The sequence below is a fragment of the Oncorhynchus gorbuscha genome, linkage group LG10, assembly GCF_021184085.1.
Source record: "Oncorhynchus gorbuscha isolate QuinsamMale2020 ecotype Even-year linkage group LG10, OgorEven_v1.0, whole genome shotgun sequence".
NCBI classification, from domain to species: Eukaryota; Metazoa; Chordata; class Actinopteri; order Salmoniformes; family Salmonidae; genus Oncorhynchus; species Oncorhynchus gorbuscha.
This window is the reverse complement of record NC_060182.1, coordinates 15,245,922-15,265,262: the sequence shown is the minus strand read 5'-3', so window position 1 is coordinate 15,265,262 and position 19,341 is coordinate 15,245,922. Positions and strand designations below refer to the sequence as shown.

General features: G+C 41.9%; 1 protein-coding gene and 5 non-coding genes across 6 annotated transcripts in view; 5 read left to right on the top strand and 1 right to left on the bottom strand.

The window, feature by feature from the left end:
* LOC124045589 (NUAK family SNF1-like kinase 1) overlaps positions 1–19,341 on the bottom strand; it is a 53,259-nt gene that overhangs the window by 11,633 nt on the left and 22,285 nt on the right. Inside the window, exons 2-4 of the mRNA XM_046364980.1 lie at positions 19,006–19,126; positions 18,662–18,813; positions 14,230–14,295 (exon numbers count right to left, since the gene is read on the bottom strand). Of these exons, the coding sequence (XP_046220936.1) occupies positions 14,230–14,295; positions 18,662–18,813; positions 19,006–19,126 (339 nt within the window). The remainder of the gene's footprint in view (positions 1–14,229; positions 14,296–18,661; positions 18,814–19,005; positions 19,127–19,341) is intronic.
* trnag-gcc lies at positions 7,835–7,905 on the top strand. Its single transcript has one exon. It is a non-coding gene; the product is annotated as a tRNA-Gly (tRNA).
* On the top strand, positions 8,298–8,368 carry trnag-gcc. Its single transcript has one exon. It is a non-coding gene; the product is annotated as a tRNA-Gly (tRNA).
* trnag-gcc lies at positions 8,746–8,816 on the top strand. Its single transcript has one exon. It is a non-coding gene; the product is annotated as a tRNA-Gly (tRNA).
* Positions 9,495–9,565, top strand: trnag-gcc. Its single transcript has one exon. It is a non-coding gene; the product is annotated as a tRNA-Gly (tRNA).
* Positions 14,001–14,071, top strand: trnag-gcc. Its single transcript has one exon. It is a non-coding gene; the product is annotated as a tRNA-Gly (tRNA).

Sequence of the window (19,341 nt, the reverse complement as noted above, 5' to 3'; positions counted from 1 at the left end):
AGAATATGTCGACTACAACTACAAATACAGTTGAAGTTGTAAGTTTACATACACCTTAGCTAGATACACTTAAACTCAGTTTTTCACAATTCCTGTCATTTAATCCTAGTAAAAATTCACTGTTTTAGGTCAGTTAGGATCAACACTTCATTTCAAGAATGTGAAATGTTAGAATAATAGTAGAGAGAGAAGATATATTTCAGCTGTTATTTATTTCATCACATTCCCAGTGAGTCAGAAGTTAAAATACACTAAATTAGTATTTGGTAGCATTGCCTTTAAATTGTTTAACTTGGGTCAAACGTTTCTGGTAGCCTTCCACAAGCTTCCCAGAATAAGTTGGGTGAATTGTGGCCCATTCCTCCTGAAGGAGCTGGTGTAACTGAGTCAAGTTTATAGGCCTCCTTGCTCACACATGCCTTTTCAGTTCTGCCCACAAATGTTCTATAGGATTGAGGTCAGGGCTTTGTGATGGCCACTCAAACACCGTGACTTTGTTGTCCTTAAACCATTTTGCCACAACTTTGGAAGTGTGCTTGGGGTCATTGTCCATTTGGAAGACCCATTTGCGACCAAGCTTTAACTTCCTGACTGTGGTCTTGAGATGTTGCTTCAGTATATTCACATAATTTTCCTTGCTAATGATGCCATCTATTTTGTGAAGTGCACCAGTCCCTCCTGCAGGAAAGCACTCCCACAACATGATGCTACCACCCCTGTACTTTACGGTTGAGATGGTGTTCTTGGGCTTGCAAGCCTCCCCCTTTTTCCTCCCAACATAACGATGGTCATTATGGCCAAACAGTCCTATTTTTCTTTCATCAGACCAGAGGACATTTCTCCAAAAAGTAAAAAAAAATTCCCCATGTGCAGTTGCAAACTGTAGTTTGGCTTTTTTATGGCGGTTTTGGAGCAGTGGCTTCTTCCTTGCTGAGCGGCCTTTCAGGTTAAGTCGATAAGTCGCTCTGGATAAGAGCGTCTGCTAAATGACTTAAATGTAAATATAGGACTCGTTTTACTGTTGATTTTGATACTTTTGTACCTATTTCCTCCAGCATCTTCACAAGGTCCTTTGCTGTTGTTCTGGGATTGATTTGCACTTTTCGCACCAAAATACATTAATCTCTAGGAGACAGAATGCGTCTCCTTCCTGTGCGGTATGGCGGCTGCGTGGTCCCATGGTGTTTATACTTGCATACTATTGTTTGTACAGATGAACGTGGTACCTTCAGGCATTTGGAAATTGCTCCAAGGATGAACCAGACTTGTGGAGGTCTACAAATGTTTTTCTGAGGTCCAACCTAAGTGTATGTAAACTTCTGACTTCAACTGTACCTAGGTGTCTGGTTAGACTGTAAACTCTCCTTCCAGACTCACATTAAGCATCTCCAATCCAAAATGAAATCGAGAATCGGCCTATTCGCAACAAAGTATCCTTCACTCATGCTGCCAAACATACCCTTTTAAAACTGACTATCCAACTGATCCTCAACTTCGGCGATGTCATTAAAAAAAATAGCCTCCAACACTCTACTCAACAAATTGGATGCAGTCTATCACAGTGCCATTCGTTTTGTCACGTAATTAATTAGAGCAGTACAAATAAATGTTTTATCATACTGATATAACACTGCTGTCAGCCGTGTTCAAACCACCCAGTTGATAATTGTGATTATAAACCTTGTGGAACGAGCCCTGAATGAGAGTTTGAAAGTTTATGGCATTTAGTTTATTTTTAGCTGCACACCAACATTTAAGCATTTATCTACTTACTGTCTATTCATTGTTAGTATATCCATATTGTCTGTTAATGTAAACGTAATGATCATTCATCTGAAATGTAATGAATGATATAGTCCACATTGTTGTTGGTCTTGGTGTTTTATGGTTTAGTTGTTTTTCAGAAACACTTTACTGACACTTCACTAATAACCAATATCCTTTGCTGATAGTGACTGATGTTGACTGAAGTACTGCTGCCATATTGCAGCAAACTCATCGAAATCTGATCATTTGTTATTTGTTAAGTGACGGCTCCACTTCTGGAAACCACACCGTTTGTAGTGACTTATCAAATTCAAAATGCTTTGATCTCTAAGAACTAGAACCACTAGTTCAAGGATCTCCAAGCCTGTTCCTGGAGAGATACTCCCCTGTAGGTTTTCACTCCAAGCCTGTTCCCGGGGAGATACCCTCCTGTAGGTTTTCACTCCAAGCCTGTTCCCGGAGAGATACCCTCCTGTAGGTTTTCACTCCAAGCCTGTTCCCGGGGATATACCCTCCTGTAGGTTTTCACTCCAAGCCTGTTCCCGGAGAGATACTCTCCTGTAGGTTTTCACTCCAAGCCTGTTCCCGGGGAGATACCCTCCTGTAGGTTTTCACTCCAAGCCTGTTCCCGGAGAGACACCCTCCTGTAGGTTTTCACTCCAAGCCTGTTCCCGGGGAGATACCCTCCTGTAGGTTTTCACTCCAAGCCTGTTCCCGGAGAGATACTCTCCTGTAGGTTTTCACTCCAAGCCTGTAATGTAATGGGGGCCGAACCACCAGTCCAGTAAAAAGCCAGTAGAATCCCTATCTTGAGGAGCAGACTGTAGGACCTTCCACACAATTTTTTTTTTTTTAAACGATTTCTAAAAGTCCCAATTGGGCATTCCAAAAGGTAAAGGTAAAGTTGTTTTAATGTTCATTCAGAATGTTCTGTTGTCCTCCCACGGCAGGCACGCTCTGAAGGCTCCAATCCAGTGATTGCAGTAGGCCTCTCCTGGGTCGTGTTGTACTGAGTTGAAGACAAATATTCTGTCAGCAGATGGCACTGTTGTGCTAAAGTGCCATAGAGCAAAATACAATTGACCTCAACCATAGGCCATATATCTTAAAAGTACCTTATTCTCTCCAAATATGATCAAACAAAATTGTACTGGAATGGAGATGTACTTAACTTTTGTGAAGGTTGCTCTGTCTAAACTGCTCTGTCTAAACTATGGAAGGAGCTGAGGTGGTGATTGAAGGAGCTGAGGTGGTGATTGAAGGAGCTGAGGTGGTGATTGATGGGGCTGAGGTGGTGATTGAAGGAGCTGAGGTGGTGATTGAAGGAGCTGAGGTGGTGATTGAAGGGGCTGAGGTGGTGATTGAAGGGGCTGAGGTGGTGATTGAAGGGGCTGAGGTGGTGATTGAAGGGGCTGAGGTGGTGATTGAAGGGGCTGAGGTGGTGATTGAAGGGGCTGAGGTGGTGATTAAAGAAGCTGAGGTGGTGGTGGTGATTGAAGGGGCTGAGGTGGTGGTGGTGGTGGTTGAAAGAGCTGAGGTGGTGATTGAAGGGGCTGAGGTGGTGATTGAAGGGGCTGAGGTGGTGATTGAAGGGGCTGAGGTGGTGGTTGAAGGAGCTGAGGTGGTGGTTGAAGGAGCTGAGGTGGTGGTTGAAGGAGCTGAGGTGGTGGTTGAAGGAGCTGAGGTGGTGGTTGAAGGAGCTGAGGTGGTGGTTGAAGGAGCTGAGGTGATGGTTGAAGGAGCTGAGGTGGTGGTTGAAGGAGCTGAGGTGGTGGTTGAAGGAGCTGAGGTGGTGGTTGAAGGAGCTGAGGTGGTGGTTGAAGGAGCTGAGGTGGTGGTTGAAGGAGCTGAGGTGGTGGTTGAAGGAGATGAGGTGGTGGTTGAAGGAGCTGAGGTGAGGTGGTGGTTGAAGGAGATGAGGTGGTGATTGAAGGGGCTGAGGTGGTGATTGAAGAAGCTGAGGTGGTGGTGGTGATTGAAGGGGCTGAGGTGGTGGTGGTGGTGGTGGTGGTTGAAGGAGCTGAGGTGGTGATTGAAGGGGCTGAGGTGGTGGTTGAAGGGGCTGAGGTGGTGATTGAAGGGGCTGAGGTGGTGATTGAAGGGGTGGTGGTGATTGAAGGGGCTGAGGTGGTGGTGGTTGAAGGGCTGAGGTGGTGGTGGTGAAGGGGCTGGTGGTGGTGGTGGTGGTGGTGGTGGTTGAAGGAGCTGAGGTGGTGATTGAAGGGGCTGAGGTGGTGGTTGAAGGGGCTGAGGTGGTGGTTGAAGGGGCTGAGGTGGTGATTGAAGGGGCTGAGGTGGTGATTGAAGGGGCTGAGGTGGTGGTGGTTGAAGAAGCTGAGGTGGTGGTGGTCAGGAGGACTAAGTCTATGCATTTACAGGATCAGCTTATGTTTGCCATTGATGTGCCACAAATAATTTGGGCCTGCAACTCTGTACTGCCTCCTCACAGCTCCCTGGGGGTTGACACGGATCAGACCCTGTCTGACCCTCTCCCGCTGGACTCCAACACCCTCCTCTCTTAAGCGTGCCCTCACAGCACCAAGTTCTTCATTCTGTTCTATCAGCTCTTTTGATCCTCTCATCCAGTTGAGTCTGACAACAGTTAGTAGGACCTGAAGAACTGAAATTAACTAAATACAAAAGAACACAAAGATACATTAATCAGGAATGTGTTCAAATCTAGGGAGGATGTAGAGATCTCTCACTAGTGTTACAATTGCTTTATTCAATTACGATAATTTACCTCATATGCCACTTGACCACGGAGTGACACAATCTGTTTGTGACCTGTGCTTAAAACCTGTTAGTGATCCCTTCGCACGCCAATCCTTTTAGCGAGATCGATTTGACAACATCCAGTGAAATTGCAGAGCCCCAAATTCAAACTACAGAAATATCAATATTCAAGATTCACAAAAATATAAGTGTAAGACATCAAAATAAAGCTTAACTTCTTGATAATCCAGCCGCAGTGTCAGATTTCAAAAAGGCTATACGACGAAAGCAAACCATGCGATTATCTGAGGACAGCACCCCACCATACAAATGCATAACAATCATTTTCACTCAGGCAGGTGGCGACACAAAAGTCAGAAATAACGATATAATTCATGCCTTACTTTTGAAGATCTTCTTCTGTTGGCACTCCAAAATGTCCCAGAAACATCACATATGGTCCTTTTGTTCGACAATATCCTTCTTTATATCCCCAAAATGTCCATTTATTTGGTGCTTTTGATTCAGAAATACACCGGTTCCAAGTTTTAGAAACTTTAGAGTGTTTCCTATCCAAATCTACCAATTATATGCATATCCTAGCTTCTGGGCCTGAGTAACAGGCAGTTTACTTTGGGCACGCTTTTCATCCGGACGTGAAAATACTGTCCCCATCCCTAAGAAGTTTAAGTAAGTGTAAATACTGTCCGACATGTCTTTGCGTATTTAGTTGGGTGTTGCTTCGACAGTCGAGATATTTACCATGTTTGTTACGTTTATAGAGTCATTCCTTTTCCATGTGCGTCATGCTATTTCTAGCCAGCTAGCCTAGATGCTAGCAAATTATGTTCGCTCATAATGCTGTGTACCACATGCCTTGTTTAAGATAGTAAATTCATATTATTTTGTTCATATTGTTAGGTTGTCATATTTTATTATATTGTCTGGTAAGGTAATAGCTGTGTTTATGGACATTTAAAGGAATTTTAGGTAGCCCCCTGAACTGTTAGCATGTAGCTAATTTAGCCTGTGCCTTTCCTCGTGGTGCAGTTACTATTCCACGATGGCGTTGGTCACATGCAGTTGCACATGCGCAGACCGTAATTACGCTGCAGTCTCTTTCAGTTGCTTGTCAGTCTACTACTATGTCATTAGATAGACACCTTTCTGTGTTTGCAAAATAGCCGCACAAGGGTGGAAAAAGACAATTTAAAAAGCCTCTATTTACATGTTGCTTATGAATGCATTTCACACTACTTTTGGATTATAATTGTATTTTAAGGCTCGTATGAGTGTCCTGCTTAATATGTTTCTATCATCATCGCAAATCAACTAGATCATGTACATTATATAGTACTTTCATATGCTGTATCAAAAATAGTTATTTTGCAAAGATCATAACCAAATATAATCTTAATGACTGTTCAAGCAAGAATCAAAACATCATTGTAAGCGTATGAGAAAAGTTATTTTGTTTAGAAGTAATAAAAACTTAACTCTAGGTATGTTGAAAGGGCGTACATGGTGATAACTTTCTTACTGCCTCCAAGTGTCACGTGCATATGTGTGTGACGTCAGTGTGTTGTATTTTTAAAAATAAATTGAGCCTTTATTTAACCAGGTAGGCTAGTTGAGAACAAGTTCTCATTGACAACTGCGACCTGGCCAAGATAAAGCAAAGCAGTGCGACACAAACAACAGAGTTACACATGGAATTAACAAGAGTACAGTCAATAACACACTAGAAAAAAAGAAAGTAAATATACAGTGTGTGCAAATGGCGTGGGGAGGTAAGGCAATAAATAGGCCATAGTAGAAAGTAATTACAATTTAGCAAATTAACACTGGAGTGATATCTGTAAGGTAAGGGACAATAAAGTACATCTAATCTTACAGCCCAATTTGTAGCCTATGTTTTTACACTGAGCTATTATCCTGCCACTGTAGCAGTATTGTAATTGCTATTAGTAGGCCATCATTGTAAATAAGAATTTGTTCTTAACTGTCTTGCCTAGTTAAATAAAGGTCAAATAAAAACATGAGGAAAGGAGAATTCTACAGCGTAGGAACGAAATGTGCAGTGCATATTCTGCTGTCCTATTGCGCATGCAACTGTTTGCAGTCTTTGTTATAATATCCAAAACAGAAGTGGCAATTTCACCTATTAATGATTCCAGCTTCAACCATTAGAGGAGAATATGCTAAACTGGCCTTGAATCAGTGTCTATCTCATGCATACCATACAGAATGGCATTTTCCACATTGGTCTGAATAATACCCACTGTGGTGAGGAAGTATGGAAGCTGCTGAGAGAAAAGTACGTAGTCTGTTTTCTTTAACTCTTAGCCAGTGTGTGTGACTTTTATTAAAACCCTCTGCTTTCCCAGATTTGCAGATTCCGTGTATTCCCTCGCGCCGTGCAACCATATAAGGGGAGTACCGGCCATAAAAGGAATGGAATGACTTCAGGGCTGGGTTATAGGAACTGACACCATGTCTTTAGGCTGGTTGTTAGCGCATGCCTTCACAATGCAGCACATTTCACAGCTTTGGCTTTCAGTCAACATGGAGTTATTTTATTGTGTTTTCCAGCTTGACAGCTAAAACTAACAATGAAAACTCTGGTGCAGCATACAAAGAACATGGTCCTTGTCAAATCAATGATCAATAAGTATTTGTCTCAAACATTAATCTGTAGTGATGGGCACCGATATGGAAATTCCATATCAGCTGCATTTTTTCATTTGATATCGATATAATATATGAATATATGAAACACTTTACTGTAGGCTACATATTGTTTATTCCAGTTGCAATAAAAATATGAAAAACATGGCAACTGTGTTTAGTTCAGTTTTTTGTCAACTTTCATATCTCTGTGAAGTCCAGTCAATTGGTTACCCATTAGGCCAGGTGTGAATGTTCTTGGACTCTAAAACCTACCCAAACAGTTTGAATACAATGGGAAGCCCATCTGCTGTTTATATCCAATCAGCAGGCAATTAACTATGCTATGATAAGAGCAGATGACAATGAGAGGGTTTTGCGCATGGAACAGGATGAACCATTATTACTATATGCCTTGCAACTGCATTTTCTCACTCATCCTCAATGGTTCAGAAAGAGGTCTAGGGAAGTGGAATTGAGTGTCTGACTAACTTGGTTCCGATCACCCAGTCTACATCTCCCTTCTCCCACCCCTCCCTCTCTTTCACTTCAATTCATAGCTTTATTGACATGAGAAACATGTGGTTCCATTGCCATAGCAAGTGAAATAGATAATAAATCACGCTGACAGAACAAAATGCATGCTCCATTCAAAGTCAGAAGTCTAGAAAACTACACCACCAAGGCATTGGTGGTTCAGTGGTAGAATTCTCGCCTGCCACGCGGGAGGCCCGGGTTCGATTCCCGGCCAATGCAGGGATATTTTTTGATGTGTTGTTGAATATATTCTCATAGAAGTAACAAGTACATGTATTTATTTACACATTTTTAAATAGCAGCTACATGTTACATGCTTCCTTATACATTATCATATGGATTACATTTGAAACACAAGTTAATTATGGCTATAGCTCTGGAATCATTCTTTTAAGATCCCTCCGGTATCTCAAATAAGTTTATTTTCAAATCCATGTCGTAAACAGGCGGATGTCCACAATCAGACGTAATTCATACTACCTTTCAAAACAACTCCTTTACATTTTTCACAAACGCCTTCACTCCCATCTGTTCTACCAGAACTTGACCCGTCATCCCCTTTTTGTTTTTCCATTATATGAGTATTCAGACCGAAATAATTCTTTATCAAAGCATTGGTGGTTCAGTGGTAGAATTCTCGCCTGCCACGCGGGAGGCCCGGGTTCGATTCCCGGCCAATGCAAGGACATTCTTTTAAGTGTTGTTGGATATATTCTCATAGAAGTAATAAGTACATGCATTTATTTACACATTTTTAAATAGCAGCTACATGTTACATGCTTCCTTATACATTATCATAAGGATTACATTTGAAACTCAAGTTAATTATGGCTATAGCTCTGGAATCATTCTTTTTAAATCCCTCCGGTATATCTCAAATAAGTTTATTTTCAAACCCATGTCGTAAACAGGCTGATGTCCACAATCAGGCATAAATCATACCACCTTTCAAAACAACTACGTTACATTTTTCACATGCCTTCATCCTCATCTGCTCCGTCCTCCCCTTTGTGCTTTCCTATTATATGAGTATTAGGGTCGAAATATTGTTCTATCAAAGCATTGGTGGTTCAGTGGTAGAATTCTCGCCTGCCACGCGGGAGGCCCGGGTTCGATTCCCGGCCAATGCATGTATCTCTTTTTCAAAAGTATTTTAGGATCTACTCACAGAAATAAGTGATTAAAATTTCAGTCCAACCGTGTTCCAATATTAAATAACTACCCATTATTTACAACACATGGCCAAATGTATGTGGACACCTGCTCATCGAACATCTCATAATCATAGGCATTAATACGGAGTTGGTCCCCCTTTGCTGATTTTAATTCAGATGGTTTTACTAGTCACATGCAGCTGTGATAGGAGGGTAGAGTGAAAATCTTAGCCTTACACATGAAGGTATTGCGTGTAGACTGATGAGGGGAAAAAATGGGTTAATCCTTTTTAGAATGAGGCTGTAACGTAAACAAATGTAGGAAAAGTTAAGCATTGTAGGATTTACTCCGAAATAAGTACTTTAAATTTCACCTGATTAACTTTTCTTTTGGATTGCATTTGTCAACAAGTGGATTATTGCTAAACCTCTAGAATCATTCTTTTAGATCGGTCTGGAATCTCAAATAAGTTTATTTGCACATCCTCGTTGCAAACAGGCTGTAAGTACTATGTAATAACACTCTAATTACATTTTACTGCCTCTCAGTTAATGGTCCTTCGATCCAGATAGCTGAATACCAAATATATCAACTTCTGGTTCACTTCATCTGACCTGTTATATCACTCCCGGGGAGAGCTTTGCTCCACTAAGGCATTGGTGGTTCAGTGGTAGAATTCTCGCCTGCCACGCGGGAGGCCCGGGTTCGATTCCCGGCCAATGCATGGTCTATCATTTTGGGGTTAATTTTTTAAAATAAGTACCATGTATTTGTTTACATACACTACATGTTCAAATGTATGTGGACACCTACTCCTTGAAAATCTAATTCCATTATCAGGGTTTCAGGTGTCATTGAAGGGTACAGTGAAAATCTTAGGCTTCGAGCTTCAACATGCAGGGCTAGTGAAATAAAATAATGAAAATTGTAATAAATACAATATAGAAGTAGCACTATATACAGTGATGAATTAATAAATGTCCCTTGGGGTGGAGGCAGAGCAAAGACTAGAAGTCGACCGATTATTGGAGGACCAAAAAAAGCCGATACTGATTAATTGGCCGAGATATATATATATATTTGTAATAATCACAATTGCAACAATACTGAATGAATAATGAACATTTTTATTTGAACTTAATATAATACATCAATAAAATCAATTTAGTCTCAAATAATAAAACCTCTTCAATTTGGTTTAAATAATGCAAAAAACAGTGTTGGAGAAGAAAGTAAAAGTGCAATATGTGCCATGTAAAAAAGCTAACGAGTCTTTAATATTCCCAGTTAAGAAGTTTTAGGTTGTAGTTATTATAGGACTATTTCTCACTATACCATTTGTATTTCATAGACCTTTGACTAGTGCCAGCCTAATCTCGGGAGTTGGTAAGTCATAAACAGCGCTGTGCTTCAAGCATTGCGAAAAGCTGCTGGCAAACGGAGGAATGTACGGTTTGAATGAATGCTTACGAGCCTGCTGCTGCCTACCACCGCTCAGTCAGACTGCTCTATGAAATATCAAATCATAGACTTAATTATAACATAATAAACACACAGAAATACGAGCCTCAGGTCATTAATATGGTCAAATCCAGAAACGATCATTTCGAAAACAAAACGTTTATTCTTTCAGTGAAATACGGAACCGTTCCGTATTTTATCTAACGGGTGGCAACCCTAAGTCTAAATATTGCTGTTCATTGCACAACCTTCAATGTTATGCTATAATTATGTAAAATTCTGGCAAATTAATTACAGTTTTTGTTAGGAAGAAATAAATGGTCTTCACACAGTTCGCAACAAGCCAGGCGAACCAAACTGCTGCATATACTCCGACTCTGCTTAGACATGAACGCAAGAGAAGAGACACAATTTCAGGCACCGAATTGATTATATGCAACGCAGGACTAGCTAGTTAAACTAGTAATATCATCAACCATGTGTAGTTTACTAGTGATTATGTTATGATTGATTTGTTTTTTACAAGATGAGTTTAATGTTAGCTAAGAACTTACCATGGCTCCTCGCTGCCTGCACTCGCGTAACAGGTGGTCAGCCTGCCGCGCAGTATAATCGGTGTCCAAAAATGCCTTTTACCAATTGTTATGAAAACTTGAAAATCGTCCCGAATTAAATCGGCCATTCCGATTAATCGGTCGACCTCTAGTAAAGACTGAAAATTACCATTGAGGGGGTGGGGGGAATGACCACAGGGGGAGCAGCAGAATGACCATTGAGGGGTGGGGGGAATGACCACAGGGGGAGCAGCAGAATGACCATTGAGAGAAATAAAAGCAAAAAAGTAATAATATACATATTAACAACTGCAACAGGGAGGAATGTCGTTGGGGTGGGGGCAGCGTAAACACTGTTAGGGGGTGGAATGTCCATGGGGGAGTAGCAAGTAAGGTCAGTGAGAGTTAAAGGTGTGTGGGAATGTCCATGGGGGAGTAGCAGAGGGGAGGTGGGGTAGGTAGCTGAATAGTGTTGGCTATTCAGCAGCCTGATGATCTGAAGGTTGAAAATATTTGCCAGTCTTTCAGTTTTTCCATGATGCTCCTGTACTGCCAGCGTCTGAGTGACTGAACCTGGGAGAACAGGGCATGGCTTGGGTGGCTGGTGTCCCTGGTGAATTTCCTGGCCTTCCTGCAACACCTGGCATTGTAGGTGTCCTGTAGGGCAGGCAGTGTGCACCCAATGGTGCATTCGGTTGCCCGTGTCACGTCTGAACTGTCTTGTTTGAATCCTGTGACTGAGGTGGCGTATTCATTGTGAATTCTGATTGGTCAGACCAACGCTATACAGACCTGATCACCGGAATTTCCCTCAAGTCTTTATTTGTAGGCGGGAAGAAGCAAGACGGAGTCATGGTCAGATTTTCAGAAAGGAGGACGGGATATCCGTGTTTATACCCGTGTTGAAAAGGCGTGGAGCAGTGGTCAAGAGTAGAATTTATGCAAGTTGGACAGTTGATGTGTTGGTAATAATTTGGGAGCACGGTTCTCAAATGACTTTTGTTAAAGTCCTTGCAGCAATGAATGCTGCCTCAGGGAATTCAGTCTCCAGTTTGTTCAGGGTCCAATGAAGATCTTTGAGAGCTTTTTGGGGTCAGCATGGGGCGGGATGTACACAGCCATGGCGATAATCCCAGTAAACTCTCCCGGAAGGTAAAAGTCGGCGGAGCATAAAGTTCCTTGTATGTTTACCCCTTGGCACCATGAGTTAATGGTCATAAAGCAGAGCCCGCCACCCTTGCTCTTGCCAGAGAGCCCACTTCCTATCCCCTCCAAAAAACTGTAAAACCCGCTGGTTGTATATAATCTGTCTGGATGTCAGAGGAAAGCCAAGTTTCAGAAAAACAGAGTATGTTGCAGGATCGGATGTCCCTCTGGAAAAATATCCTCTCTCTGACTTACTGAAGTTTGTTCATTTATGATTGAACATTGGCGAGTAGTATGCTCAGTAATGGAGGATGGGTCGCCTGGCGTCTTAATCTCACTAAGACCGTAGATGTACTCTACGGTAGGACTCCCAAGCAGCTTGGCTCCTTGCAGAAGAAGCTAGTCCATTGTTCTGCTGTCTCAGGGAATTCGGTGAGTATCTAGCGTTTCGTATTCCAAAAGTTCTACTTGAATGTATGTAGTAATGCAGGAAACAAACGGATTGAGAAAATTAGATCTGCAACGTTTTATCGGAGCTCGAGGCGAGGCGCCCTCTGTCGGTGCCATAACAGCCTCCACTCTTCTGGGAAGGCATTCCTCTAGATGTGGGAACATTGCTGCAGGGACTTGCTTCCATTCATCCATAAGAGCATTAGTGATGTTGGGCAATTAGGCCTGGCATTAGGTGTTCCTCTTCATCACAAAGGTATCCGATGGAGTTGAGGTCAGGGCTCTGTGCAGACCAGTCAAGTTCTTCCACTCCCATCTTGACAAAACATTTCTGTATGGACCTCGCTTTGTGCATGGGGGCATTGTCATGCTGAAACAGGAAAGGGCCGGCTAAGGCACTGCATCGCAGTGCTAGAGGCATCACTACAGATCCGGGTTCGATACCGGGCTGTGTCGCAGCCGGCCGCTACCTGGAGACCCATGAGGCGGAGCACATACAGGAGTTGCAGCGATGGGACAAGACAAACTACCAATTGGGGAGAAAAAGGGGTTAAAAAAAAAGAAAGAAAGAAGTTTTCCTTCAATGGAACTAAGGGGCCCAGCCCGAACCATGAAAAAGTGCCCTAGACCATTAATCCTCCTGCACCAAACTTTACATTTGGCACTATGTATTGAGGCAGGTAGCATTCTCCTGGCATCTGCCAAACACAGATGGTCCGTCAGACTGCCAGAGTCAGAGTCCAATGGTGGCAAGCTTTACGCTGATGCTTGGCATTGCACATGGTGGCCATGTAGTGTATTTTTACATGGTAGTCTACATGTTACATCATTTCTGATAACCTTTCATATGGATTACATTTGTAAACTCATTAATTATGGATAAACCTCTAGAAAAATTATTTTAGATCACTCGGGTATCGCTCAAGTTTATTTTCAAATCCTTGTCATAAACAGGCTCTAGGTACTAGGCCATGTAAAAACACTACACATTGTACCTACCTAAAACTAGTCTGCCATGCAAAAAATACAAGTGATTAAGAGACGGGCACTCTAAATACATTGTACTACCTATAACTGGTCTATCACGCAACAACAACAAAAAGCTTATGAAAGACGACATCTGTTTTTAATGGTCCTTCGAGCCGAATAGTTAAATACTAATTCAACATTTTGTTTCACTTCACCCTGACTGTTAGAGAAATACTCTGTCCCATAGAATGATATATCAAAGCATTGGTGGTTCAGTAGTAAACTTCTCGTCTGTCATTCGGGAGGCCCGGGTTGATTCCCGGCCAATGTGTGGACTCTTTTGGGGTATAAGCAGGATCTCGCTACACACTTGAATTTAAACTCCTGAAAATACCCAGAAACACAAATCTAAGTGCATGAGCTATATCAACCTATTTTCAAACTACTTCTCTACATTTTTGTCCTATATGTTTCTTTAAACCCCTTCCAGTCTTTCTCTCCTATTTTCAACTCCTCCTTTCTGCTTCACGCCACCCCCACTGTGTTGTGAGCCCTGGAATAAACTGTCATAGCAGCTCAGCATTGGTGGTTCAGTGGTAGAATTCTCGCCTGCCACGCGGGAGGCCCGGGTTCGATTCCCGGCCAATGCAGGCATATCCTTTTAAAATAATTACCCTTTACACTCACTGGATGACAGGCACAAGGTCTGCACCGTAAGCGGGAAAATCTGTAGAATCACATTTTCAATATACCAATAGGAGGGTTTGATTTTAACCAATTACTTTTTAAATTCTTTGTGTGTTCTCACCTTGACGTTCAGGTCCTGGTCTAGTAGAATGTTCTCCAGCTTCAGATCTCGATGGACCACGCCATTCTGAAGGAGACGGAAAGAGACAATCAAGTAAAGTACCACTATTACACACAGATCTTTACACACGCACAGATTCTTCACCCCCTTGATGTTTTTCTAGGAAGACACTGCTGTGTTGATTTAGGAACTAGAGAGCAGATGACATTTACACAAACATGGCCTGAATACATAAGTGGAGGTCCAGTGTGTGTTTGTGTTTTGTGTGTGATATCAACCATTTTGTAACGCAGTTGCTGTATAGAGATTCAAGAGAAATAGGGAACAGATGAAGAGAACAAAAGAACAGCTTAAAAGAGGAGAGATGAAAATGTAATTGTCTAATTGACATTGAAAGGTCATTCTCATGATATGAGTGTTTGATTCAATGATTAATCCATGAGCATACAGTACTGGTGAACAGTATCAACAGTATACAGTCAGTGTGTGTAAACCTTGTCTGTGTTTGTTAGTCGATTCCTAGCCTGGGCTTTGTTTAGTTATTGTTTCTGTTTGTCTTTCAATTAGCTTTCCTTAATTATTTTGGATTGTTCAGTTATCCCTCCTTCTGTCTTTCATTGTATTATCACAATTAACAATCCAGCTCTATAACAAACCCAACATGTACAGATGAATTCACTAATGTAGTATAACGATATTGAAGAGAGAAAGAGGGGGTATATAAGAGTTTGCTACAGGAAAATATGAATAGCACAGCAGAGGTCAATTCAGGCGAAGAGTGAATGTGAGAGAGCGAATAAGTTAAAGAGGAGGGGGGAGAGAGAGACTGAGACATGAATAGGGAAAGAGAGAGGTTTATGTGGTGTGTCTTTTAAAAACGTTCATTTTCCCCTGAAGCCTAAATACTTCCTGCTAAAGCTGCATACCTCAGAAGCATTCTAAATAATTCACGCGTTCCGGAACACTCATGTCTATTTTAGAACACCATTTGAGGTCAGACGACTAAAGGATGCAGCATCGAGCTCCAAAGCTAAAATAGTGAGGGGTCTTTTTTGTTCTTCGTTCAAATGTAGTGGTTTGAGATTGGGGGATAACTCCAAATAAAATGACCAACATAATGTAGCTATCTGGTGTTAAGCAGTATCAGCTATGAGCTAGCTCTGGTGTGCACACATGCATGTGGTTTATTCCACTGAAGAGCTTTATCCCAAAACTCTGCCAAAAGGTATTCACTATTTCCCAAGTCTCCTATTTCCTCAATTTCTGCACCAACTAGGAAATTTAGCTTTTTAACTTTTACCACGACACAATTCTATAAACTAAGAAAGTGAAATGTCCGAATAATAGTAGAGAAGGATTTATTTCAGATTTGATTTCTTTCATCACATTCCCAGTGGGTCAGAAGTTTACATACACTCAATTAGTATTTGGTAGCATTGCCTTTAAATTGTTAAACTTGGGTCAAACGTTTCAGGTAGCCTTCCACAAGCTTCCCACAATACGTTGGGTGAATTTTGTCCCATTCCTCCTGACAGAGCTGGTGTAACTGAGTCAGGTGTGTAGGCCTCCTTGCTCGCACACGCTTTTTCAGTTCTGCCCACAAATGTTCTATAGGATTGAGGTCAGGGCTTTGTGATGGCCACTCAAATACTTTGACTTTGTTGTGCTTTAGCCATTTTGCCACAACTTTGGAAGTATGCTTGGGGTCATTGTTCATTTGGAAGACCCATTTGCGACCAAGCTTTAACTTCCTGACTGTGGTCTTGAGATGTTGCTTCAATATATCCACAATTTTCCTGCCTCATGATGCAACCTATTTTGTGAAGTGCACCAGTCCCTCCTGCAGCAAAGCACAACCACAACATGATGCTGCCACCCCCATGCATCACGGTTGGGATGGTGTCCTTCGGCTTGCAAGCCTCCCCCTTTTCCTCCAAAAGCATTCAATGGTCATTATGGCCAAACAGTTCTATTTTTCTTTCATCCGACCAGAGGACATTTATCCAAAAAGTACGATCTTTGTCCCCATGTGCAGTTGCAAACTGTAGTATGGCTTTTTTTATGGCGGTTTTGGAGCAGTGGCTTCTTCGTTGCTGAGCGGCCTTTCAGGTTATGTCGATATAGGACTAATTTTAATGTGGATATAGATATTTTTGTACCGGTTTCCTCCAGCATCTTCACAAGGTCCTTTGCTGTTGTTCTGGGATTGATTTGCACTTTTCGCACCAAAGTACGTTCATCTCTAGGAGACAGAAGGTGTCTCCTTCCTGAGCGGTATGTCGGCGTGGTCCCATGATGTTTATACTTGCGTACTATTGTTTGTATAGATGAACGTGGTACCTTCAGACGTTTGGGAATTGCTCCCAAGGATGAACCAGACTTGTGGATGTCTTGGCTGATTTCTTTTGATTTTTCCATGATGTCAAGCAAAGAGGCACTGAATTTGAAGGTAGGCCTTGAAATACATCCACAGTACACCTCCAATTGACTCAAATTATGTCAATTAGCCTATCAGAAGCTTCTAAAGCCATGACATCATTTTCTGGAATTTTCCAAGCTGTTTAAATGCAGAGTCAACTTAGTGTATGTAAGCTTCTGACCCTCTGGAATTGTGATACAGTGAGTTAAGTGAAATAATCTGTCTGTAAACAATTGTTGGAAAAATTATTTGTGTCATGCACAAAGTAGATGTCCTAACTGACTTGCCAAAACTATAGTTTGTTAACAAGAAATTTGTGGAGTGGTTGAAAAACAAGTTTAATGACTTCAACCTAAGTGTATGTAAACGTCTGACTTCAACTGTAATTCTCCTTTGACCCACAAGAATTTCCTCTGGTATTAGGAGTAGGATTTTGTGGGTTTAGCTGTGCAATGTTTGCCTGTTGCTTCATTTCACACCCTGAGAAGAGAAACTGCAGTGATCAGGATTTTTTGGGATTAGCTCACAGGTGGCTGGTGTCACCTTAACTGGGGAGGACAACCTCATTGTATTGGCTGGAACGGAATTAATGGTATCAAACACATGGTTTACAAATGTTTTAATATCACTCCATTCACTCTATTTCAGCCATTATTATGAGCCGTCCTCCCCTCACCAGCCTCCTGTGGCTTAGCAGTACCATGTTTGCCTGTTGCTCCGTTTTACACTAAGTGGATTAATAGCAACCAACATTGAGCACTGCCTCAACATGGGGTGAACTCTCGTTAAACCATAAATATGTGCTAAAATCACCCGCCCGCACACCTGATCTCAATTGCAACCACTACTGGCCACCATACTACTGCTCCCTAAAGCTGATCTCAGGGAAGTTTTCCAATACCTTGAAAAGGGCACCTATTGGTAGATGGGTACAAATTTGAACAATCAGACATTTAATTAGATATATATCGGTACCAAAATGTTATGATACTTATGATACCAACATTTTAGAATACGTAGTACGTAGTACCGTTTTATATTAGTACACTGAATTTGTTCCTCCAACCAATCAAAAGAACCCGCTAGGCAACAGCAGCTTGTCTCTTAATGTGCCGGTCCACTTGTCTTGTATGCCATTATATAACGTGCGGCGTATGTCATCAACCAATAACATCCCTGTAGAGGTCGACCGATTAAATCGGAATGGCCGATTAATTCGGGCCGATTTCAAGTTGTCATAACAATCGGAAATCGGTATTTTTGGAACCGTGAGTTTTGTGATCCGTTGCACCACTACTGACTAGCAATGATTAACAACCAGCTTGACAGAGCTTGAAGAGTTTTAAAAATAATAAAATGGGTAAATATTGTGCAGTCCAGGTGTGCAGAGCTCGAAGAGACTTACCCAGAAAGACAGCCGTAATTGCTGCTAAAGGTGATTCTAACATGTATTGACTCTGGGTTGAATAATTAGCCAATAGTTAATCAAGATATAATATAATATAATAATAACAATATATTCCATTTAGCAGACGCTTTTATCCAAAGCGACTTACAGTCATGTGTGCATACATTCTACGTATGGGTGGTCCCGGGGATCGAACCCACTACCCTGGCGTTACAAGCGCCATGCTCTACCAACTGAGCTACAGAAGGACCACACAAGATATATTAGTGTGTTTTATTTTACATTATAAATAATTATAATCTTCGACCTTGACAGCGTATTTTGTGTAGATCGTTGAAAAAAAAACGGACATTTTAATTTGAATCATACTTTGTAACAAAATGTGGAAAAAGTAAAGGGGCCTGAATACTTTCTTAATTAAGGCACTGTAACTGTATAAAGTATTCCCCCCGTCACCACCGAAAAGAGAAACTGCAGCACACGCGGATATAGGATTCATCACATTATTTACCACATTATGCTAATTGAAATACAATGATTGCGTGTGCGTGCGAACGCTCATGCATTTCTGTGTGAGCCTGTGCAGCATGCAAGTGTGTGTTTACCGTGTGGCAGTAGTGCACGGCGGAGGTGATTTGTCTGAAGAGGTCTCTGGCCTCTGTCTCCACCAGTCTCCTCCTCTCATTGACGTAGTCATACAACTCCCCTCTGCTGGCGTACTCCATCACTATCACTATCTTATCACGACTCTCAAACACTACACAGGACAGGGAGAGCACAGAGAAAGGTTACATTGTGTGTGCACGTATGCATGTTTTCCTTTCAGTGTGTGTGTGTGTGTGTGTGTGTGTGTGTGTGTGTGTGTGTGTGTGTGTGTGTGTGTGTGTGTGTGTGTGTGTGTGTGTGTGTGTGTGTGTGTGTGTGTGTGTGTGTGTGTGTGTATTCTCACCCTCGTGGAAGCGTATGATGTAGGGGTGTTTGAGGGCGGAGGTGATTTCTATCTCTCTCTGGATATGAACTCTGTCCAGATCATCAGTGATGCTCTCCTTACGAATCGACTTGATGGCCACCTGAGAACACGCAACACCAGACACACACAGCGTTAGACTTCATTACGGTTACACACACCTCCGAGCTACAAACACACCACACAGACAGACACACTTAAGAATGTTAATGGCACAGGCACACACACAAACGATACAATGCTAGACATTGCTAGGTGACGCACATCTGCACAAACAAAATTCATTCAGTCAATATGATGATGCTCAGAAAAATCAAT